General features: G+C 55.0%; 1 protein-coding gene across 2 annotated transcripts in view; it reads left to right on the top strand.

Annotated features, from left to right (window-relative positions):
* The window catches only part of ADGRD1 (adhesion G protein-coupled receptor D1), a 122,389-nt gene that overhangs the window by 26,646 nt on the left and 70,817 nt on the right, over positions 1 to 24,926 (top strand). For both annotated transcript variants that reach the window (XM_059408171.1, XM_059408172.1), the window contains 8 exons: positions 1,851 to 2,105; positions 4,868 to 4,932; positions 5,668 to 5,823; positions 8,951 to 9,010; positions 11,866 to 11,983; positions 13,134 to 13,244; positions 15,022 to 15,097; positions 21,025 to 21,166. In XM_059408171.1, coding sequence (XP_059264154.1) covers positions 1,851 to 2,105; positions 4,868 to 4,932; positions 5,668 to 5,823; positions 8,951 to 9,010; positions 11,866 to 11,983; positions 13,134 to 13,244; positions 15,022 to 15,097; positions 21,025 to 21,166 — 983 coding nt within the window. The remainder of the gene's footprint in view (positions 1 to 1,850; positions 2,106 to 4,867; positions 4,933 to 5,667; positions 5,824 to 8,950; positions 9,011 to 11,865; positions 11,984 to 13,133; positions 13,245 to 15,021; positions 15,098 to 21,024; positions 21,167 to 24,926) is intronic.

Raw genomic sequence — 24,926 nt, 5'->3', positions numbered from 1 at the left:
TATCTTTTTATTTTTATTTATTTATTTTAAAGATCTTATTTGTTTATTTGACAGACGGAGATCACAAGTAGGCAGAGAGGCAGGTGGAGAGAGTGGGGGGGAAGCAGGTTCCCTGCAGAGAGCCCGATGAGGGGCTCCATCCTAGGACCCCGGGATCACGACCTGAGCTGAAGGCAGAGTCTTAACCCACTGAGCCACCCAGCTGCCCCAGAACTTTATCTTTTTAAAAAATTATTTTATTTTTCATCATGATAAGTAATCTCTACCCACCCAACCCCCAACCCCTTCCCCTCTGGTAACCACTCCTCTGTTCTCTATAGTTAAGAGTCTGTTTTTTGGTTCATCTCTTTTCGTTTTGTTTCACAAACCCCACGTTGAGTGATATCCTAGAGTATTTGTCTTTCTCTGACTCATTTCCCTTAGCATTAGATGCCCCAGCTCCAGCCCTGTCATTACAAGAGGCAAGATTTCCCGTTTTTTATGGCTGCGGAATATTCTGTCATATGTACCCCCCACGTCTGCTTTCTCCACTCAGTCCATGGACACGCGAGCTGCTTCTGCGGTTAGGCTGTTGTAGACGATGCTGCCGTCAGCAAGGCTGCATGTAGCCCTTTGAATTCATATCTTTGTATTCTTCGGGTAAATACCCAGTAGTGCAATGGCAGGGTCATAGGGTAGCTCTATTTTCAACTTTCTGAGGAACCTCCGTGCTGTTTTCCAGAGTCGCTGCACCAGCTTGCATTCCCACCAGCAGTGTAGGAGGTTCCCCTTCCTTGGCGTCCTCGCCAACACTTTTTGTTCCCTGTGTTGCTGATTTTAGCCATTCTGACTGGTGTGAGGTGGGATCTCATTGTGGTTCTGATTTGCATTCCCCGATGACGAGCGATGTTGCACATCTTCTCACGTGTCTGTTGGCCATCTGGATGTCTTCTCTGGAGAAGTGACGGTTCATATCTTCTGTCCATTGTTTTTTCTTCTGTCCATTTTTAAAAATTGGATTATTTATTTTGGTTGTTGAGTTGTATGTGTTCTTTATATACTTTGGGTACTAACCCTTTATCGGATATGTTGTTTCCAATTATCATCTCCCATTCCATACACTGCCTTTTGGTTTTGTTAGAGGTCTCCTTTGCTGTGCAGAAGCTTTTATTTTGGTGATGTTCCAGTAGCTAATTGCTGGGTGATTTAAGGTGATGCCTGGCTCACAGTGACACACACCCTTTGAAGGGCTGCCCTGCTCCTTCCAGAAGCAAGCCCATGAGATGCCTAACACAGCACTTGCCAAACAAAGTGAGGCCCTTTGTGGGGCAAGCTGCCGTCAGAGTCTAAGGAACATTCTTCTTATTGGCGACTGTGGTTCTCGTGCCAAGGAGAGTGAGCCGGGGGAGGGTGGTCCTACTGTGGTCCCACTATGTTGGTTGATATCACACGTCCTATGTCAGAGCAGAGGTGCACACCAACTGCTGTGGGCTGAATCAGGCCCACAGATAAGTTTTATTGTCAGATAAGTTTTATTGACCTGCTCTGTGATGGCCTAGGCAGGACCAAAAAAAATTTTGAACAAGTTATGACCGTTAGCTATTATTTCATTTTAATTTAGAATAACAAAGGATCTAATTTAAAATAGCAAAAGGTTTCTTTGGACTGCTTCTGGAGTTTTGGGGATGGGGGTAATTTCTTCCCTCTGCTTCTTTCTGAGGAAAAGTCAGATGTACATTCTGACCCATGTGAGGACTCACCACGGTCAAGAGTGACTAATCATCTCAAGAGGCAGGTGCTTAACACCTAGGAGACACACGCATGAGGAGCTCTTTCCACATCAGCAGAACAGTGATCTTTGCTCTTTCTAGGTCCCTACTGGACTCATGTCCTGTTTACATGGAAATCCAAGGAGGGTTTGAAAGTCTACGTCAACGGGACCTTGAGCACCTCTGACCCAAGTGGCAAAGTGTCGCACGCCTACGGGGAGCCCAGCGTCAACCTCGTGATAGGGTCTGAGCAGGACCAGACCAAGCGTTATGAGGACGGAGCTTTTGATGAGTTCATCATCTGGGAACGGGCCCTGACCCCGGACGAGATCTCCATGTACTTCACAGCCGCCATTGGTGAGTGGGCATGTGGGGGAAGGCTCGGGCCAGCTCTGCCCATCTCTGGGAGGACAAGGCTCCTTCTGTCCAACTCCTTTCCCAGCATGTCTCGCTCCTCCCTCTCCTGAGGGGGCTGTCTGCGCTGCGGGCGGTGAGGCATCCTGATGAACCTCAGAAATCCAGCCGCTTCTCCAGAACACCTGTTCCCTAAGACGGAGGAACTGGCAACTTAGAGGAGAGACCCCGAGAGGAGTATCCTGCGGGTCATCAGGGGGTTTCGAGGTGTAGGTGGTGGGTGCTAACGGACAGCTTTGGGAGCAGACATTCCAGGCCCATTAGTGCATTCGATCAACAAAGGTTCGTCTGGTGCTTCCTGCGTGCCAGACCCTGAGGGGGTTCCGGGAGCCCCGAGGATGCCTCTTCTTGCTCGGTACAGAGTGGTTGTTCAGAGACAGGACCCACAGGACAGGGAGCCTGGGTTCAAATCTTCCCTCAGCCTCGGTGAGCCGTGGGACTTGGGGGTCACCTCTGTTGAGGTAAAATTCAGGGAACAGAAACGCAACCATCTGAAGGGATAGAGTCCCCTGGTACCTACTGTGCTTACCACATTGGGCAGCTGTCCTTTCTGGTTTTAAAATCATCTCTTCACCTGGAAAGGAAGTCCAGTGCCCACCACCTCTTGCTCCCTGTGTCCTCCCCCCAGCCCGTGGCCGCCGCTGATCCTTCTTCTGGGTCTTCCACATACACGGAATGGTAGCAAGTGGCTTTTTGTGTCTTAACCATTCCAAATCACAACATTCTCCTTTGTAACTGGGAGGAAGCTGCGGGGTGGAGGCTCCGCGGATAGACAGTGACCGGGGTAAGGCATCAGCACGGTGCCTGCCCGTGGCAGGTTTTCCCAACACTTTCACTGTTTTAAGATTAATACTTCCTTACCCTTCATTCGTTTTCATTCTGCCAACAGCTGAACACCCTGATTCTTTATTTTAACATAAAATAATCTGCCAAAAAATGACAGTCGCTTGTAAACATCCGTTGGTTGGCCATTGCGCTGACAGCAGGGATAGGTCAGGACCAGGAGGTGGAAAGCCAGCCTCCCCTCGGGGTCCGACAGTGAACCCCTCAGCTGTTAGGACCCTGTGATTACATGACAGAAAGCACAACTAAAGTGATTTACAGCAAGAAGGGAATTAAACAGCCTCACACAGTGGAAACAATACAACATCTGCTTCAGGACCAGTTTGCTCTAGGTGCTCACATGTGTCACTAAGAGTGTTTGTGTTTGACGTGGCTCCTTCTTGTGCTGCCAGCAGGGCTGCCGTTCCCTCTGCGTTCCCTCCCCATCCTCAGCAGAAGGCGAGAGCTTCTCTTTTTTGCCATCTCCTGCAGCAGGGCTGCCCAGGACCCTCATTTGGCCAGAATAATCCCTGTGTTTCCCTGGGGGCCAAGCCCTGTGCCCGGGGCCTGCAGAGTACGCTGATGGCCTGAAGCCTGGGTCATCGTCCGCCTCTGGCAGAGGTGGTCATGACAGTGGGGCCAGCTGCATCTGCAACTCAGAGGCGAGGGGACCCCCCAGCGACTGGGGCTGCGGCTCTTGGGAGCCAGGCACAGCTGCTGTGCGTGCAGGACGTCTCTGTCCACCCCTGTCTTTGAGACGCCCATTTTTCACTGAGAAGGTAGAATTCATTTCTTATACATGAGTGACATAAAGACAAAATACAGGTCCTGTACAATACAAGAGATATTAATCTCCTGCATTTCATAGCCTAAGATTCAGAGATTTGTCCCTTTGAGACCAAGACGCTGTCTGTATTTGTGTTACTGAAAGCCTCCAACAAACCCTGGTTTCCTGATACTTCAACGCTTTATTAACCCTGGAAAGAGGTGTCGCTGTTCCTGGCTCCTGCAGCTGTCTCAGCAAACTCGTGTCCCTAGGACATCCCAGGGCTCGGATGGGCAGCACCAGCCCCACACAGCACAGCGTTTCAGGCCACGTTCCTGTCTGTGCCCTGCGAAGGTGGTGTAGGAGTTTGGGGGCGATTCAGGAGAGGTGTTGCCTTAACCCTTACGTGTCCCAGGAGCACGTGGATGCATCTTTGTGGAACCAGAACTAGACTCATCACACCCCATGTTGCTTGGGCACTTGGTTCTGAAGACTGGGCCTGTGACATAAATCACATATAGAGAAAATGACCAGAAGTCTCTCGGGTGGCCCCATCCAGCCGTCCGTCAGAGCCAGGTTTAACATAGCTGTAATAATTTACGATTAATTAACCAAATAGAGGAGAAAAAACTAGAATCCTCGGGGTCGAAGGGGCTCGAGAGAACAGTCCCCCCCCCCCCATCTCGCTCCATCTGTCTGGGAGGGGAGGCTTGACCGGACGGATTGTTTGTCCTCGCCCGAGACTAACGGGCCTCTGTGTTCCAACCCCAGCTGGTCCCGATGCGGTGAGGGCAATTTCTTCTGGTTCTCTATTTATTTGAAATCGGTAAATGCTTGTATAAAATCATCGCTTTATATGATGACTTGCATGAAGGGTGTTCAAAAGCAATTTGAAACGTAAATAGGAAAGTAATGTGACCTGGGAAAATCCATACCATCTGCCCATTAAGCTGATTTATTAGCCGTTCATCTTTCCAGCAGCTTTCCTACTCAAAACATTCTCAGGCTGTCTTGGATGTGTCTGAAGCTGGAGAGTCCTGAGTAAAGACAGGCCTTCCTTAGGGCGAAAGACGGACCGTGTTTCAGTCCCTAATCAAGCGTTACTGATTCTTTCCAGGAAAGCATGCTTTGTCGTCTTCGACACCACCAAGCGTCTTCATGACCTCCCCAGCCAACGCCGTGGTAAGCACACGCATTGATCTCCGTCTGCCGTCCTGTTGAAGCCCTTCTGCTTAGCCTGTGTGCCAGGACTGAATTCCACGGGACAGTCTGGCTCTCTCTTCTTGGCAGTATAGTGTCTGGGAAGAAATCAGCCCTGGAGGGGAAGCTAGCTTTGGCACTAACTCCGGATGCTCAGGCTGACTGAAGGGAAAGCCCTTTGCTTCTTGTGGTCTGTGGCCTCAGGGGCCAAAAGGAAGTCAACCAGACTTCCCAGGGACACAAACACTGAGACCGTCTCCGGGGCCGGCGGCACAGTGAGCGGCGAGAAGGGGGGACCTGTGCCGAGGCTCGTTTTCTCTTCGTGCCCCTTCTCCCGACGTTTGAGGGAAGACCAGTCACTACAGGAACGTTCCCCTCTGGAATGAGTACCTCTAATCCCCCCACTTTCCCTTCCTTGGGAATTCTAAGGGAACGGGAGGGCACAGACTCTCGTACCTTTGGTGCAGGTTGAAACACCGGTTCCACGAGTATTTCTGGGTGAGCTTCCCTACGCTTGGTTTCATCTCAAATGGGTGCATGTTTCTTGAAGTTGCCGAGAGGGTGAAAGCTCAGTCTGTGGCAGGCAGTCAGAAGTGCCTCCTGGTACACCGTCGGTGCAGCCGCCGTCATCATGGGGCTGTAGGAGGGCACAGCGGACTTCCGTGGGACTCCTCGGCTTTCGTCCCGAGCGGGAGTCAGGCCTGTCCTTTCTTTCAGGTGCTCACCAACGCTTACCATCCCGTCATAACCAACTTGACAGAGGCGAGGAAAACCTTCCAGAGTCCAGGAGCCATCCTGAGCTACCTGCGGAACGTGTCCCTCAAATTACCCAATAAGCCTCTCTCGCAGGAAATGGCTCTGAACCTCACCCAGGTAAAGCGACTTGATTTCTGTGCCTGGCCGGTCGGGGGTGGCGAAGCGCCAGATCCTGACCCACACAGGCGTGTTTTGTTCAATCTGCACAGAGTTGTAGGAAGTCAGGGACTCGTACGTGACAGTCAGGGTTCCAAACTTGTCATGCACCACTGGGTCGCGTGGCCTGTCCCGCCAGCTCCGTCCAGCCGCTGGGGCCTCCTTCAGCTCTGCCCCGGCTCCCTGTGGCTCCCGTCTCCGCACCCGCCCGGCCGCCCGCCCTCAGGGCACGCAGCTCCAGTTCCAGCCCCCCTGCCTCCCTTGGCGACAGGTGAAGGGTGGGACTGGGTCTTGGCAGGTGTAGCCGCAGGAAACTAGACCACATCTGCATGCACTGTGACCCACAGTGCTGTGACTTACAGGTCAGTGGGAATGGCCAAGGTCACCTAAAACACTTAGTGAACGTGCCATTGATGGCATGGAATCTAGGTGCTGCCGCTTCGCGCCCTCCTCTAAACACCCTCCAGGTCGAGGTAGAGGGTCCCTGGCGGGTAGAGGGGCAGCACCGGGGTTCTGGGCCGAGGTGGAGGGGGTAGTCCCGTCTGAGCGGGTTCCTCCCGGAAAGAGCAGCTGACAGGTCCGAGCAGGGTGCAGAGGACTGGCTGAGGGCTGAACGTCCCTCAGTGGTTCCTTGCCCTGGGTCCTCGGTCTCTGCCCTGCTGCAATGTGGGGGAGACAGCAGGACACTCAGCTCGGGGGATCCGCGTGCATTTGTGTGTTTCGTGTGTGCTGATGACAGTGGTGTTAGGTGGGCGCTCTGGGAGCCCTGCCGGCAGAAGGCAGACCCGAGGAGCGTGTGAGAAGATGTCCTGGGTGCCCAGGCACCCCGAAGCGGAAGGAGGAGCCCGCTCGCCTTCCTGCCCCCCGTGGGGGTGGAGAGAGAGGCGGCTTCTCCGGTGTCTCCATCCATCTCCGATTCGATGAGAAATAATATCCAGTTTTCCATGTCCTGGCTTCCCACCACTAGCAGCTGGACAGGAAAATGGCGAGAAGTCATTTCCTGTGCTGGGTGATATGGGGCCCATTAGCCACATCTGGCTGGGGAGTCTGTGAACTGTGGTGAATTAAAAGTCAGATATGAGACATGAAATCCAGGCTCTAAAGAATTTTTTTTTTTAAGACTATATTTATTTGACAGACAGAGATGCAAGTAGGCAGAGAGGCAGGCAGAGAGAGAGAGGAGGAAGCAGGCTCCCCACCGAGCAAAGAGCCCGATGCGGGGCTTGATCCCAAGACCCTGAGATCATGACCTGAGCCGAAGGCAGAGGCTTTAACCCACTGAGCCACCCAGGCGCCCCTGAAATCCAGGCTCTAAATGGGACATATACACCGGATTCCTAACACTTAGGAGAAAGAGAAGAACATAAAATATTGAATTGACAATTTTGGTCTTGGCAATTTAGAAATATGGGGCTAAGAAAGACGTAGAATTAGTTTGAAATATATAATTAGTAGAAACATAATTAGTTTCATCTGTTTACTCTTTACTTTAAAAAATATGGCTACTAGAGGCATCCCGGGTGGCTCAGTCGGTTAGGCCCCAAGTCTCAGTTTGGGCTCAGGTCATATCAGGGTTCTGAGATCAGGATTCACCCCGCCCAGCAGGTGCATACACGCATGCAAACAAATCATGTGGCTACTAGAAAATTTAAAAGTGGAAATGTGGCCGGCATTCTATTTTTATCCCACCAGACTGCTCTGCCGGAGTAGGAATCGGCAATTTATAGCCCTTAGGCCGGATCTGGTGTGTGGATTGTTTTTGTAATAAAGTTTTATTGGAACATGCTCATTTAGTGACAGTGGCCTGTGGCGGCATTTGCACTACAATGGCCGAGTTGAGTGTGACAGAGCTGTATGGCCTTCAAGCCTCAATACTTTACTAGATGATCTTTTTTTTTTCTTTTTTCTTTTTTTGACGTGCTGACTCTTCTCCTAGATTATAAACTCTGCCCACTAGACCTCAAGCCCAATATTTTGTTCGTCTTTTGTTCATAAGGTCTTGCTCTTCAGGGTCTTAATCAGCATCTATCAGATAAAGGCAATGAAAGAGGAGTTTTGAGGATGAATTCTCCAGATATTTGGTGCCTTAAAGTGTGAGGAAGAATGTGATTTATTCTGGAGATGGCAGTTTGGTGGAGAGATGGGAGACTTCGATCATGATCTAAGGTTTTGGTTTTTCTTTTAAGATTTTATTTATTTATTCATAAGAGACAGAGAGAAAGAGAGAGAGAGAAGTAGAGAGGCAAAGAGAGGGGGGAAGCAGGCTCCCTGTTGAGCAGAGAGCCTAGTGCGGAGCTCGATCCCAGGACCCTGAGATCATGACCTGAGCCGAAGGCAGAGGCTTAACCCACTGAGCCATCCAGGTGCCCTCGTCAGACTTAAAGTTTAATTCTGTGTCTGTAGTAGGAGACAAACAGTTAAAAGGCAACATGAGGGATATGGACTGGACTAGGTGTCAGGCAATAGAGAGTGGTGAGGACTGGGGTGCAGGGAGGAACACATATCTGACCAAGGGGGCCGCTCCCGCTTCACTTTGGCCAACAGTGGCTGTGTGGGACTGTGGGCCGGGGTGGCCTGAGCTTCTGCTCTTCCCCAAGGAAGCCGGAAGTGCACATATATTCATTTAAATCTCCCCACTTGGACATGGTAAAAGCTGATTTACTTCCTTTAGAACAGCGGTGAGCCAAACCGAACATAATGTTAAGCTGATCCGACCAAGGGTCTCCGAGTAACTTCTTTATGGAGAGGTGGTTTCCCGGGGGCTCATTCACTGGTTCACTCAACAGGCAGCCCCGAGGGCCGCTTCTCTCTCTCGGCCCCGTGCTTCGGGGTTTCTCCATGACTAAGCTGTGTTCGTTCTGACATCTGCCTGCTTATCACTGACGAGCGGCTCGTCACAGGGAGTGAACAAGGTGACAGCTCTGAAGGACTTTGTAAAACATGACCTCTTGTGCTGATGGGGGCTGTTTGTTTTTATGACCGTATGTAAAACCCAGCCAGTGCTTGATAAGTCATGGAGAAATCAAAGGTCTTGACATTTTGAGCATTAAGGATACGTGCTAAGCAATGTCATTTTGTCTGCCTTTAGGTTTTCTTAAAGACCATGGGAGAGGTTCTTCAACTGCCCAGTTGGGTCGATGTGTCAGAGGTAAGGAAAAAAAAAAAAGAACATTTTTGGTTGTCAAAATGTATGCACTTTGCCAACCGCTGTGTCTTCCTAGAAGTGGTGTAGATATGGCCCAATTCACATTTCTGAGAGAAATGATGCACCTTCCAGTCTTGCCATCTGGGTCATTAGAGCTCATTTTGACCAGATCTGCAACTGAGTTCAAGGGCCGTGCCTTCTATGGGGCTCAGGAAGTGTGCGGGTGTCGCTAATGTGTTATTCTTCCTGACTCTGAGCTGGGAATTAGCTGCCTGTCTTCATGAGGAGTGTATACTAGGTTGACCTCTATTTATCATTTATTATTTTTCAAATGATTTTATTTATTTATTTGACAGAGATCACAAGTAGGCAGAGAGGCAGGCAGAGAGAGAGGAGGAAGCAGGCTCCCCGCTGAGCAGAGAGCCCGATGCGGGACTCGATCCCAGGACCCTGAGATCATGACCTGAGCCGAAGGCAGAGGCTTAACCCCCTGAGCCACCCAGGCGCCCCTATTTATCATTTTAATAAAATATTTTTCACGGTCACATTGTTCTTGAGTGGTAAGAGAAAAACACGTTTTATGTCTAAAGATCCCTAGATGTAGATTAAGTGAAAAAAAAAAATGGAACATGTGATATGTTTCATGATCATAAACATAAAAACCAAAAAAAACCCTTTTCATTTCCCCTGAACTGCAAATAATTAGAAAGGAGAATGGAATATACTTTTTTCTTTTTAAAACTAACTGCACTGGGATGCCTGGGTGGCTCAGTTGGTTAAGCAGCTGCCTTCAGCTCAGGTCACAATCCCAGCGTCCTGGGATCGAGTCCCACATCGGGCTCCTGGCTCAGCGGGGAGCCTGCTTCTCCCTCTGCCTCTGCCTGCCATTCTGTCTGCCTGTGCTCGCGCTCTCTCTCTCTGATAAATAAAAAAAAAATTAAAAAATAAAAGTAACTGCATTGACTTTACCATTTAACAAATGAAACAAGTTTACGTGTTGTGAAGGCAGGAACTGCCGATGACAAAAACTTTTAAAAAGAGCCGTCACCCGAAGCCCTAAGGCGGGCTGTGACCGTGAGCCCTCTCGTGAACGTTCCATCCCACACACCGCTGCCGGATTTAATTCGGTCGTCTTTAGCTACGTGCAGGAAGGTTTCCCGCAACAGGAGGCACATCAGGCGGCCCAGGCGAGGTTGTGCTGCAGCGACAGAGAGACCCCGCATTTCAGTGGTGAAGCAGTTGAAACTTCTTTTACTCCTGCAAAGTCCCAAGTGGGTCCGAGGAGCCCTTCCACAGTCCGTGACTTTGGGGTCCTGGCTCTGTTCGTTTTCTGATGATGTGGTCTCACCGGGCGTCCAAGGCTGCCCGGCGGCTGGAGGACTCAGAGCTGCCTTGTTCAGCAGCCTCGCAGCCACATTGGTGTGGGATTGAAGCGCTCATTCCCCTGAACCCCTATGATGTTTAAACAGTATTTGGCAGTTCGAGGCAGAAATGCCGTTCATGAGACTGCAGTAGGTTTTGTCTCTGGACTTTTTATTTGAACAGTTTCAAAAGGAACAGGATGGAATGAACACGGGCGAAAGGCAGAGGAAAAGAGGGGACCTGCCTTTAAGACTGATTCAGTCTTACCCAGAAACAAATTCTTTTTTAAAAAGGCACAACCCTCCACAGTCCACACCTTCTTGGGGGGGGGGGAGTCTGTGTACAGGGCCAGGAGCCCTGGAAAATGGCCAGTGGAGGGCCTGGGCAGACCCATTTCATCAGCGTCATTTTAAAGTGACTTTCTCTGAATGCTGTGTCACAAGATATGAATAATCATGAAGCTCTTCAGACTCAGGCGGTCTGTAACGTGCCTTCGAGAGAAAGGATGAATCAGCTACCGCCCAGCAGAAGTGCACACCCGAGACACAGATTTCCATGTGTTTGACTGTGCTCGGCTGATTGAAATCAGGCCACAGGCCTCAGAGAAAATGTCTAAAATTGGCCTCAATGTTCTCTTCCCAGCAGCTCATTAGATTCTCATGGAGTGTGCGTCTGTGAGAGAATTGTAAGGATCCTTAGCAAACAGACGCCTTCCAGAAAGGCGGGAAGGAGGGAGGGGCCCGGCGGCAGAGAGGCACAGCCACCGTGCCCCCGAGGGCCCGAGAGGCCCTGTCCCCCCGTAGCGGTGTGTCTGGTGATGGGGGCGGAGCTCAGTCTGAGCAGTCCGCAGAGATGCGGGGTGACCGGGAGGGACCCCCACCTTCTTGGGGCAGCGTCCACTGGGATCCTGTCTGCGTTGGGGACTCAGAATGAGTGAAGAGGGCGCTTGGAGGGAAGGGGTGCACCAGGCAGGTCAGATGGGATTTGGGGTTCTGACAGCTCCAAAGCATCCCTCCCCTGCATCGACGCTGGGATGAAGCTTCCGGTGTCCTTGTCCTGGAGGGAACTTGGGGACAATCAGCCCACTCCTCCTGAAACAGAAGGGGTTAGGGCAGGCCGGTCAGAGATTACAGAGGTGAGTTCTGAGTGCAGCTGGGCCCAGGTCTCTGTCAGCTGTCTAAGCATGGAAGACACGCAGCCAGCAACCTGGGTGACCGGGGATGTCTGTGTGCTGTGAGCTCAGCCGCGTGGACCTCGCCCGTGAGAGGTGTGGTGCGGGGCTGTCCCCTGCTCCTTCCTGTCTGCTCTTAGAGAGCACGGGCCTGGCTCACCGTGGCCTCCACAGGCGCAGTGGGCTCTCGCTGTGGCTGGGTGCCGGGGTTGGGGGGCAGTGCAGAGCCCGGCAGCATGTTGGGCGGGTGGGCCCCGGGTGGCCCTCAGGGTGCTTGTGGTGCCGGTTCCACTGTCTCAGTGCCCTCATGTGGCGTTGTGTTCAGGACAACGCCATGGTGCTGGGCTTGATCGAGACCGTCGACACCGTCATGGGCCACATCTCTTCCAACCTGGACGCCAGCCAGCCCCAGGTCACCATCGTCGGCTCTTCTTCCGTGGCAGGTACTGGTCGGCTCGGGGTGGGATGCAGCCACGGGTGCAGGTGTCGGGGCAGGGGACTCCGGAGGTCAGCTGGCCTGTGCGGTTTGCTCTGCCAGCCCCGTGCTCACCCACATGCGCACAAGCAGGGACGTACACATTTGCACAGGGGCGCTCACACACCTGCAGAGATGAGCACACAGCGCACACACACATGCCCACAGGTGCGCACACGCTCACGCACAGGTGCCCACACACCAGCCCATGCCTCTGTACACACAGCGCGTAAACACACGGGCAAAGGCACACATGCGTGCAGGTGTGCAGACACACACACAGGTGCACACACACACGTAGCAGCAAACATACCATCGGTTCAAACACACCTCTCTGCTTTTGTAAACTGTGTTGCCCTTACGCAAAGTCATGCTGTGGAGGGAGTGTGAGATCAGGGACCATGTACTCAGCCAGGATGCGGACACAAAGCTACAGGAGCATTTGATGGTGACTCGGGGGCTGGGCTGATAGTCATCTCCGTTCGGAATGGGAGTCAAAAAGCAGCAGCTCCTTTGAGCATCTGTGGAATAAAAGGTTGCAGAATCAGGTTTTGCAGAGCCAGATGGAGGCTTGGCCTAAATCTGCTTTCCAAGATAATCGGCACAGAGTCCCACTTGCTCTGACTTCATGGCCCTCCCTTTGAAAAGTCTTTATCTAAAGCAGCGTTGCGCAGCTGATACTCTCCCACAAGAGCCAGACTCTGGGGCAGGGACTAAACTGACCCACGGAGGTGAGTGTTAATGGGACTGTCGGCCGAGATAGTGACCGATGGCCAGAAGGCCAGCGTCTCCGGCACTTTCTTGCTCCCATGTGTCCGGGGTGCCCCGGCATGTGGTGAGGAGCAGCTCTGAGAGCTGACGGGCTGCCCCGAGGGAAGGAGGGGTCACCTCGGGCCACAAGGCCCCCACTGTGTGTGGCCAGCTGGATGAGGCAGCGTGCGGTGGAAATGACTTCCCTGGACCCTTCTTTTTTCAGGTCGTTATTATCTAGAGGTAATTACGCTGCCCAGGGGAGCTCATTCTGTTAGCAAAAGCAGAAGCAGATGGGCCTTTACAGCCCAATTTCCTGCGCCTTGGAGCTTACTGACTGTGGCTTCCTGTCTTTGGCTTGTTCTCAGAGTTTTCTGTGGCCAAACTCCTGCCCGAGACCATAAATTCTTCCCACTACCGCTTCCCAGCCCAGGGGCAGAGCTACATCAAGGTTCCCCACGAGGCGTTCCGCAGCCAAGGTGAGTGCAGCTGCAGAGGCCGCCCCAGGACCTCCGGGGCTATGCACATGTGCGGGCAGCTGCGACCCTGCAGACACACAGTCCTCACGCCTGCTCGCCTGTTCCTGCAGGAGCGGCTCTGGGCCAGCATTTCTTGGGGGCTGGCTCGGGGAGTCCTGGTGAGCACCTGAGCTGCTAAGCTAACTCAGAATGCTGATTCCAAGGGCACCCCAGCCTCGTGAACTGGAACTAGGAGGAGGGCTGGGAATCTGCATTTTGGACAGGTTCTCGAGGTGATTCAGGTCCACTGTGAAAGATAGCTGTGTCCTCCCAGAGCGGCATAGTGACATGTCAGCACACTATGAAGAGACGGGGCCGTGCCCCCTCCCCCACCCAGGGTGGACTCAGGCTAGGTGAGGGTGTCCATCCGGGGCTCTCTGTCCCCCTCAGGTGGCTCAGGCAGCTCTGGTCATTTTTGCTGCAGGGCCAGCCCCTCTGGTCCCTTGAAAAGTGAATGCCCCCACTGCTTATCCCTCGGGCTGTCGGGGGAGTCTGGGAGTCTCTGCTCCTGACAATCTGGCCAGAGGACATGCACTGCCCAGAAATTGGGGACAAAGAGCAGCCTGGGTAGTGTAGGATCACGGTGTCTCCTCCTCAGCAAGGAGGCGTTCCTCAACACCCTGCAAGGGCCCACCTCTGCTCCCTCTACCTTCTTGTTTGCCTGTGTGGAAGGTACCTGGAGATGTCACAGGAACACCCCCCCAACACAGGGTGAACTACAGAAACGGGGTGTCTGGGGATGAGCCTGTGGTCTGCCAACCACACATGTGATCTTTGCTTATCTCACGCCACCCGGCTGCAGGATCTAGAACCCTCCATCCTTCATACTCAGCGGGACCACGGCCTCATGTTCTGCCCTGTGGCAGCAGAACTTATTGGTCACAAGGACCGACTGGCAGCTGGAAATCCTGGGCTCCAAGCCTGGTTCAGCCGCTTGCTGGCTGTGACTGAACCTGCATGTATTATAGTCTCCTCGTCTGTAAAATGGGGACAATATTAGTACTAGACTCACAAAATTGTTTTGAGAATTAAATGAGCCACGCCCTTCTGCCTGGCACACTGTGAGAGTGATAGGATGCTCAATATTTTCCTGAAATTTTAACTTATTCCACAAATATCCGCGAGGAACTCTGGAAGACAGCTAACCGCTTCCTCCCTCAAGCGTCCTGTGCTAATAGTGGAGGGACACAACATCAAAAATGATTCCTATTTCAACGTTGTCACATAGCAGAGATGGGATGTAGCCAAAAGGCACAAAGGACACCTTCGTGATCACCGCCACGTGTAAATCCCGCATCTGCTGCCTGCTCACGTGTTCGTGTGGCTGCAATGGCTCCATATGCCAACAGCAAACAGGACACGCTCACCCAGATGGCGCAAAACTGGAGGCTGGCGCTGTGACCGCTGCTGGAGCGGGGACCTCCTGCCCACAGAAACTCTAGCATTCCTGGCGAGTCAGGCTCTCCCCGGGAGCGGCAGCATCTGTGTGTCTGGAGTCGGCTCAGGGGAGGATCAGGCAGTCATTGCCACAGTTAAATCCACAGCTGAAGGGTCACAGAGTTTCTACTCAGGCTCATGCAAAATTCCACCCCTGAGAGTCCCTCACTTTCTCCACCCACACCCGCCCCTGGATTTGGGTGTAAGGGCTGGCACTGTGCATTGCTGGGCAAGTGGGTTTGGCTGGGCGCTCTGCTGCTGGCAGGCTAACAGATGTCTGTGACCCTCCGCTTTTCTGCAGCCTGGACCACCATCGTGGGCCTTCTCTACCACAGGATGCACGATTACTTGGACAACATCCAGCCAGCCAAGACCAAGTGAGTGTCCCAGGTCCCAGGACAGGGAGAGGACAGTGGGAGGCTGACCGCTCAAACACCCCTGCCTCCAGGTCATCACAGGCATGCGGGACCAGAAGGGACTCACAATGCCAATGCCTGGGGCTTCGCTATTAGATCCAGAGGGGACACAGGACCTCAGATGCTGGGAGTTCAGTGGCACTGGGCATGTAGGCTGACAGTCCAGTAGTCAGGTGACCACAGCTGCCCAGTACTCCCTGTGCAGTGGTGGATGCGTGCCTTCACGGCCTGAGCCTTGGTTGCCACTTGTGGAAGTGGGGGACAACAGCACACACCTGCGTCAGTCAGGGTTGGTTGGGTGACCGGGCTTGGGTGGTGGGCGGGGAGGCTGGGTCCTCAGGGGATGAGGAAGGCTTCAGGCATGGCTGGACCCAGGAGCCCAGGGGAGGCCTCCTGCCCTGGTCGCTCTGTCTCTTGCCTGTGCCTTCCTCTGTGCTGGCTCTTTTCCAGGCGGGTCCCTGCCTAGGGACATGGCTTTCTACCCCACGGCTTTGGGTCCTCAGGTCTCAGAAGGACAGCAGCTGCGGTCCCTAATGTGTGCATGGAAACTCAAGGAGGGCTGTGATTGGCCCGTTTGGGTCCTGTATCCATCCTGGCGCCCTCCAATCAATGGCCAGAGCATCCTGCTCTGTCATTGGCCAGATCTGCTCACATGGCTCTGTGGAAATTCAGGGAAAGCTGTGATTGGCCTGTTTGGGTCATGATTGGGCCGTTTGGGTCATGTGCCCGGCCTGGGCCCCAGTCATGGTGATCAGAGCATCGTGCTCTGTCATTGGCCGGATCTGCTCACATGGCTCTGTGGAAATTCAGGGAACGCTGTGATTGGCCCTTGTGGGTCATGTGCCCCGCCTGGGCCCCAGTCATGGTGATCAGAGCATCCTGCTCTGTCATTGGCCGGATCTGCTCACATGGCTCTGTGGAAATTCAGGGAACGCTGTGATTGGCCCCTGTGGGTCATGTGCCCGTCATGGCGGCCGGACTGTCCTGTTCTCTTGCTGCTGGAGTCCCTGCACGTGCCCTCTCCGGGCCCTGGGGCGGGCGGCCGGCGCGGCGGCGGGTGTGCCAACCCTCGGGACGGGAGCGGCCGCTGCTGGAGCCGCCGACACAGGATGCGGGGCGACCCCGGCACCGCGCCGCCCGTCTCCGAGGCAGCCTCCCCCGCCGCCCGGGTGTCCGCAGCCTTTGGGGAGACGGTGCGGTCGGGGGCACGACAGCCCCGACGTGGCCGTCGACCCGGGGCCGCGGGGCCTGGCAAAGCCCACGTCGGCCGGTGTCCTTACAGCGCGGGACGGGGCCGGCCCTCGTGTGTGCGGCGCCCGGAGCTCCTACACTGGCCAGAGCGGAGTCCCGTCGCCTTCCCCGGAAAGATGCGCTCTCGGGGCTCTGGGGGATCGTTTCCAGATCCAGGACTGCGAGGGCAGCGGACTCCTCCCTGCGGCTCGGCGGGGGTCAGGCCGAAGCCGACCTGTGCGGGATGCTCGCAGCGGGGGTTTACCCGGCTCGGCTGGGCCCGTCTGCGGCCGGTCCCAGGGCGGGGGGAGCAGGGTTCCTGTCACCCTCCGGGTCTCCCTTCCGCCTGCGCCGGGAGAGGAAAGAGCAAGTGGAACTGTTCACCGACCTCCACGTGTGCCCGCACTTGGGGACAATTCGCTGTGACCGAGTAGAAGCGTAACTGTCGCCAGCTGCGGACAAACTTTCCCAGGAAGGGCCAGAGAGTAACTATTTCGGTCTTTATGGGCCATAAAGCCTCTGTCACGACTACGGAGTCTGCCTGGAAGCCTGGAAGCAACCTCCGGCGACCCGTGACGGGATCCGAGTGGCTGTGTGCCCCTAAAACTTTACAGGACCGGGCAGCCCCCCACGCCCGGGTTTGGCCCTCCTGCCAGACGCGCGTTATGCCAGCGCCGGCTGCGGTGGATGGGGGGCAAGGCCGAGTTTGTCCTGATTCCGGGAGTCCGAGGATGTGCTTGAAGCCTGGCGGATGGGTCCTTCCTCTGTCTCGGGGCCTTCGCACCTCCCTGCTGTCCTCACTGCCCCCAGGAGAGCACAGAGCGGACTCTCGGGAGCCGCAGATCCCGTGCCGTGTGATCCAGAAAACCGCAGTCAGCCCCTCTTGTCCCTGCAAGCCGTGGGCTCTGAGACTCGCACAGGCAGATCCTGGCCCCTCCCGGCCCTCTACCTGTTAGCACGGACACCTGGGGACCACGTGCACCCTTGTCGGCAGCAAATGCATGTCAGTTGGCTTCCTGAGGTCAAACAGAAATTTTTTTGCCACGATGAGAACATATCTTTCCTGTGCGGAATCTTCAGCTTGGGTGAAGTTTCAAGGGCAGCACTGAATGCAAAGGTATCTTAGTGTCAAATTAACCTTGAAAAAAAAAATCATCCAAATAGTTCATCAGGCACAGTCCCCGTATTTGTCGTGTTCTCTCCTGTGGCACCAGAGTGGGACAGAAGGTGACCACCAGGGTCGTAGTTAGCAGTGCAGAATTGGGCGCTGGGCGCCTGCCTCTGTCCTCCCGGTGGCGCCCTTGGTGGTGGTGTGGACCTGGGCAACACGTGCTGGTCATTGGCTGTGTGCTCCCTTCTCAAATAAAGCTGATGACAGTACTGGTGGCTGAGGCTGCTGTGAGCGCAACGTCAGCTAATGGTTTGAACAAAGCTTGGTGCTCTTAACATGACCTGTAAGTGCTTGCCCTTACCGCCTCCCAAGATGATTGGACGTTCTCACCATATTGGCTGTAAGGTGATGGTCACATTCCACACGCAGTTTGGAGTAGGTGGGTAGAGTGAGCAGAAAGCGCTCTGGTCATCCTGCTTGCAACACAGCCGAGTCCCTTCCCTTCAGTATCAGGCACTGGGGCCTACATACATGTATGGTTTTTGTAAGAATGAAGGTTGCTGTGGGATTGTAGTGTCTTCTCAATCCCCTTTTGGGGTGGGTTGGAGTCAGCACATGAGTCTAATGCGTGAAGATGGGGATGAGGCCGGGGCGGGGTCTCCCATCTTCCCAGCCAAGCCCTGGGCGGGCCACTCCTGAAGACCCCGGTAGCCAGTCTGGGATCAGCGTCTGAGTGTCCACAGGTCCCGGGGGGACACTTAGCTGATCCCTGCTGTGCCACCTGCGTGCCAATGGTCTCACCTGCCTAGTCACGATGAGGACTGCTCGGCTCTTACTGTGAGCTGTGCCTGGCTAGCAGCCGGTCAGGCTTTTCCTTCAAGTGGGGCCAGGAATCCGAGCTGGGCAGGGAGTCTGCATCACCCAGTTCCACTATCCCACCGCGATGGAGCCCCGGGCCCGGAGAGCGGATGGGACTTCCAGGCTGCCAGCCGGCAGAGGCAGGGCCGTGACTCGGGTCTCTGGGTTCCATGTCTTATTGACAGACACGTGTGCTTCCGATGGAGAAGTTCCCAGAGGGTCTGGCGGCTGGCAAGTGTCCACACTTGTTCTTTGTAGAGTAATGCCAGCCAGTCAATGCAGAAGGAAAGACAGCATTGGAAAGACACCATCTTGGAGCCCTAAGTGTAGTCACTGATCAGGGCAAGGTTATCAGTGGGTGTAGACACCGCTGGGTGAGCGGTATTTGGAGAACAGTCTTTATTATTATTATTTTTAAGATTTTTATGTGACAGAGAGATGGCAAGAGAGGCAACACAAGCAGGGAGAGTGGAAGAGGGAGAAGCAGGCTGAGCAGGGAGCTGGATGCGGGGCTCGAGGGCTCGATCCCAGGACTCTGGGACCATGACCTGAGCCGAAGGCAGATGCTTAATGACTGAGCCACCCCGGCACCCAGACAGAGTTATTGTTAAATTTACACAGTGAACAGGGCACCTGGGAATAGAGACAGCTGGCCTGCACCCCTTCAGCCAGCAGGTCACTTTTGATATCATCAACAGTGGGACATGATACCCTGTGTCTCCTGAGGTGACACAATGGGAAAGAGTGAGCGTGGCCCATGGAGTGGTCCAGCCCCAGGTGCTTGGCCCGGAGCTCCTCCTGGGGACACAGCCCATCTATAGTAGGGGCCGTTTTGCAAACTGTCGCTGGCGATGCTGTATGTCCGTGGCGGGAAGGAGAGAGAGCTGTGGGGACTGTTCCAGAACTCAGGGGCCTGTGGGGATGTGCTCCCAAGCAGAGGCACTGGCCTCCTCGGGACCATGCAGAGCTCTTAGGCACAAGGTGGGGACCACAGAGGCGGTGTCAGGTTTGAGAGGGTAATGACTGGGCCTTGGTATCCTGGGGTGGGGGGAGGTCCTTGCTAAAGTGTGGTGGGGGAGGAGTTTCCTGGTGTGCTTCCTCATGCTTCCTCGTGCTTCCTCTTCTTCAGGAAGAGTGTGTGTGAGCCTGCCAGGTGCGGCAGACGTGAGGGAATGGTAGGGGTTGTGGATCTAGGTGGAGAGAAAGTGTTCATGTCCTCTTTCTAGCAAATCATCTGTAGGCTTGAGGTTCGTTGTTAGGTAAAAGTAGTCGAGGGAAGAAGAGCGTTGCACACGCAGCGCCCCGAGACGTGGGTGGGTGTTAGGAAGACAGCCGTGTGGGTGCAAACACAGGCGGGGAGCAGCCTCCTCAAGCAGGCTTGGGGGAGCGGGTGAGGGACAGGCAAGGTCCCAATCAGACAAGACAGCAGCAGAGGGTTGGCTGGCCCAGTGGGGGAGGAGGGGGCGTTTAGTGGCTCCGCATTGCGGGCCTTTGAGGGCAACTTCCCCCAGTTGAAATTCACGCCAACAGACATTCGCTGTGTCCGGCAGGGCTGAGACTAAGGTGAGGCAAGGAAGCACCGAGGGTGCAGCATTCCTGGAGTCCGGCAAGTGCCACGCGCATGTGCTGGGCTCCGGTGTGGGCACCTCCTGAAATCCTGCACCGCGGGCAGAGAGAGAGAATGGAGGAAGCAGGCTCCCTGCCGAGCAGAGAGCCCGATGCGGGGCTCGATCCCAGGACCCTGGGACCATGACCTGAGCCGAAGGCAGAGGCTTTAACCCACTGAGCCACCCAGGTGCCCCCACCACGGGCTTCTTATCTTGCTCCTGCCTTGGCTCAGAATATCACCTCGTAATTTAACCTCGTAACTCCATGAGACAAGTACCGTATATGTCAGGCAGGAGTCTTTGGATTGGGCTGGAAGTGTCCAAAAACATGGCTTAACCTGTCTCAAGTAAAAGGGTACTTAGATCATGGAAGCTGAAGGGCACACAGGTCGATTGGCTTCAGGAGCAGCTTGATCCAGCATCCAGTTGACGTCACTCAGCTCTAGTTCTTCTCTTCCTTGCGGGTTGGGGGCGGGATGGGACTCGCTTCCCAGTTCATCTTTGCACTCATGTGTACAAGCCACTGCCAGGGCCTTCTCCTCCTGAGCAGACAAGTAGTAGAGAGAAGCGAGGGTCTCTGACCCAACATTTTCCCTCTGAATTTTGTTGCATCTCCCTGGATTTCCTGGATCATGCCCTCACCTCTGAACAGTCCCTGTGGCCTGAGGGAGGCAGTGGACTGAGTGGTTCAGGCCTGGACAGCAAGGCTTACTCCTGAGCCGAGGTTGGAGGTCTGGAGGTGGGGAGGGAGGTGGCCACCTGGAGGCAACTGAGGGCCTTTCTCCGGAGAACGAACCCCCATCAGACAGGGGAACCACAGGCACTCACTGCACTACCATCTCTCGCACCATTTTGTAAGCGGGGAGGTTGAAGCTCGGCCGGGGTAAGTCACTTACCCAAAGTCACACAGCGGCTTCTAGCCCTAGAGAGCAGCACGGAGCGAATGAGGCCAATCAAACTTCCATTCCAGGAAGATTTCAGTATTGAAAATTTCAGCCTTAACATTAAGTTCTCAGAGCAGGTGTTCTGGCTGTGCGCCCATCCCTTTCCCCTTTTGTAACGATTTCTCATTTATTTCCAAGGATTGCGGAGGCAGCAAATTACAAAAGGCACACGCTGTTTGCAGCCAGCTACCTGATTTCTCTGGAGGTGTCCCCGCCGCCCGTGCTGTCCCAGAACCTGTCAGGCTCGCCACTCGTCACGGTGCAGCTCAGGCACAGACTGGTGAGTTGATGTCACCTCGCCGCTTGTGTCGAGGACATCGTGGAGTCTTTGGGGCCGGAGAAAGTCTCAGAAGACATGTGTGTTCCCTGGAGTTCCTCTCCGGGACATGGTTTTCACACGGCGGTGGGACGGGGTTGACGTTGGAGAAAAAGGCTTTCACAGGCGTGTGTGCGCGTGGCGTTTCTGGCTGGTGGTGGGTGTCCTTCTTGGCGGAGGGGTGCAGTGGGCAGCTGTCATTCGTCTTGATGGTTGCCCTTAGCAGCATGTAGTGCTCTATCCTCCGTGAGGAGCAAGCTCTGGGGCCGAGGGTGGGCCATTTCTCCGCTGTCCTGAGGGGTGAGTTCCTGGTCCTGCCAGGTCGTCACTGGAATTCTGTCCACAATTGCTTCATCGTTGTCCACGAGTAAGAATGACAAGTGTCCAGGGACACGGATGTACTCTGTCCTTCCAACAACACCCAGCTCTCCCGTGTCAGGATATGTCCCCAGATACAGTGTTGATTCAACACCCAAACACGCTTTTCAAGGCCTTTCTTTAAGAACTCACTGTGTTTTTGGTCATTTGGAGTCACGCTGAAGACATTTCCCTCCAGGATTTTCAAGTTCGTCCTACTCCGTCTTGTCCCACCTCGTTCCGCCAGCAGTAACTGAAGACTGCTGTGTGCCGGCCACTGTTCTGGGCCCTCTCGTCCGGCCACTGTTCTGGGCCCTCTCGTTCGGCCACTGTTCTGGGCATTTTCATATTTTCATTCCCTCTGTCTGCACAGCGCTTTCCCCCCCACCTGCACACAGTCCTGGCCTCACAATGCCCCGGCACCCGGACTCTCTCATTTAAAAAAAAAAAAATCACAAAACACGTAAACAGTTTTAAATTGTGGTAAAATATACATAACGTAAGGTTTGCCCTCTTAACTGTGTGTAAGTGTGCCGTCCTGTGTCACAAAGCACATTCATACCGCTGTCCGTCCCTGGACTCGGTCATCTTCCCAAACTGCCGCTCTGCCCGCAAACCCCAGCACCCACCGTCGCTCTCTGTTGCCCCGAAGCTGACTGCTCTGGGGAACTCGCTCAAGGGGGACCCTCCAGTGCTTATTCTTGCGCTTTTAGCTTATATCCCTCGGCGCCGGGTCCTTGGGGTCCAGCCAGGTGGTAGCATGTGTCAGGATGGCCTCCTTGGAAGGCTGAGTAATGTCCCGTTCTCATGCACATAAAATATGCCCTTTCTGGGCCCACCTGCCCATCTGTGGACACTGGCCCCTCCCCCTACAGAGAGAGAGAGCCACCTGGTGTGCGCTCTCTCTCCCAGGCCCTGCTTTTGGTCCTTGTGGGTGTGTGTCCCGCAGTGGCACTGCCGGGTCACAGTCCTAGAGCGACACTGGGCCCCACCTTCTTTACACGGAAGCTGCCCTTCTGACTGCAAAAATGTTCTCAGAAGGCCCAGAGATCTCTGGCCCACCAAGTGTCCTACCCAACGTGTAGACACATTGGGCCCCATCGACACCCATGCCCCTCAACCCCCTGGCCCCACCTCGCTGGCTCCCAGGACATGTTCCTCTTGGGGGGCCACCCCTGTACCCTGCAGCGTCTCCTCCTCTGACTGCCTGAGCAGGTGTCCCAGTAATGTGCCCGCATAACTGTTTACTTCTCTGAATTCATGGAAATGCTGCGATGTCCGTGTCACCGAATACTGATGTCACTGAGGACCCACACCCACAGCGGCCTTGGCATGAAGCCCCTGCTCGCGCAGCTTTCCCATCTCCAGGTGCCCTGCGGCCGTGTTTCCCCCAGGCCTATCCATCTTCTGGCTCCCAGTTCCCACGCCGGTTATCACCGGGTCTGAATCCAGAGCCTGAACTTCGTTTGTATTGGAACCTTGGTGCCATCCTGGGTGCCTGTCTGTGGGCACCACGCATGACCCACTGTGACCTTATTGTCAGAGGGTCCCCTCCCTGGTCCAGAGCCCTCATTCTTCTCCGTTCTGCTGGGCCACGAGCTTCCTGATCGCGCCCCCTGCTTTAGCACCTCCACTTCCAGAAGCTCGGACCAGGTGACCCCACTCATCTATGTAGAATCTTCCAAGCTTCCCCAAAGAAGAGTCTCAACTCTGGGCCTCAGGAGCTGATTTCTGGGCGAGCATTTCACCCCAACTTTCTGTGGGAACCCCTCCCTCCAGCCATGTTGGAGTGCTGGCTCTCTGTGTCGGGGCGCACCCTCTCCCCGTCTCCCGACCCCCGTGAGAGCCCCTCTGTGTGCTCCTAGTGCCACGATGGACGACTGGGCGGCCTGTGGGTTCTTGAGCGGCTGTCCCGGGCCCATTTGGGACCCCTGAGGCCTTCCTCATGGTGCGTGGCAGTGAGCTTGGGCTCAGGGTGGTGCTCAGCAGCTGCCGGGTGGGTGAAAGCTGCGCTGAAAGCTGGCGGCCCCGGGGAGTAGCCTTGTCCTCAAGCTGTGCTGGTGTCTGGGTGCGGTCGCGCGGTTCTTCCCATGGAGGGATGCTCGCCCCCCCAGAGGTCCTCGCCGGCCACCACCATGTGGAAGGGTGGGCTCAGACGCCGTGGAGGTTTGGTCTGGTGCGAGGTCGAGATGGGTTGAGGACATTACCCTGTGGCTTGGCCAGAGTGCGAGTCTCCAGTCAAGTGTATGTAAACATAGAGAAACCTTCTTTTGAGAGACTCTGGAACCTTCTTGTGTTTGAGGTTGAGGCAGGGCAGGGCGGCGGGCTCGGAGGCTCGGGCGTGCAGTGACGGGGAGGCCCTTCCAGCGCTGGATCGGGAGGAGAGCAGTGCGGAATGTTGGGGCCGTGAGTGTCTACAGAGCGGAACCCTCACAGGGGAACCCGAAGGTGTGTCAGTCCTCTGGGAAGCTCGTTCATGGGCACGTCCAGTTGTGCTCCACAGATCTTGGCTCTGTGACATTGGCCGAGCGAGCAGCCTCTCTGTGCCTCCAGCTTGTGAGGTGCGAGAGCAAACATGGGGCTGAGAACCCGCACCCGCGGGGCCGGTGAGCTTCCTTGTCTGCCACCAACTTCCATGCAGACACAGAGGTCAGCCTTGGCTAGCGTTAGCAGAGGGACTTTCCCGGAGGGACAGCCTGTAGCTCGTGGGGTAGGGGTGGGGGCTCAGCCCAGAGGCCCTGCACTGGGTTTGTCACTTCGGCCCGTGAGGTGAGCCGGTGCGGGCCATGCTCTGTGTCGGCGTCCGCAGGAGGGGGAGCGAGAGGCTGGGGCCCGAAGGTGGCCGGGAAGCAGGTGTCCCTCCCCCAGGGGCACACGTGTGGTGTAGTGTCAGTCTGGGAGGTCCGTGCACAGCGCTAGTGCCCATGTGCACTTGGCCACTGCCCTCTCTGAATGCAGAGACGTGCCTGTGCACGTTGTGGGGCACACTCTTGGAGCGTGACGGAGTCCAGTGTCCAGTGAGCAAACCTTTCAGTGTCTTAAAGACAAGGACGAGCGCTTCTCCGAGGCCAGGCTAGGACCCTGCCCGGGACGGCGATCTGCACTGAGAGCGCACAGAAGGAACGTGGAACACGGACCCGCGTGTGCTTCCGTGGTGTCAGTGGTGACAGATCACAGTGACTGAGGACGTTCCAGAAAATGACACACTTCACCTTGTGCTTTAAGCACCTGCAGGTTTGCTGGCTTCGGAGGGATGGGTACTCGGGGAGGTTTTTATTCTTATCTTCAGTTTGCTGAGCTTCTCGCTGGCTCTTTGCTCATGGCGCAGAGGGACTGCATGTGCCCGTGGCAGAGAGGAGCCCTGCTC

This window comes from Mustela nigripes, chromosome 8 (genome assembly GCF_022355385.1).
Source record: "Mustela nigripes isolate SB6536 chromosome 8, MUSNIG.SB6536, whole genome shotgun sequence".
Classification (NCBI taxonomy): domain Eukaryota; kingdom Metazoa; phylum Chordata; class Mammalia; order Carnivora; family Mustelidae; genus Mustela; species Mustela nigripes.
Note: the sequence above shows the minus strand (reverse complement) of the source record. Positions and strands in the feature narration are given on the sequence as shown.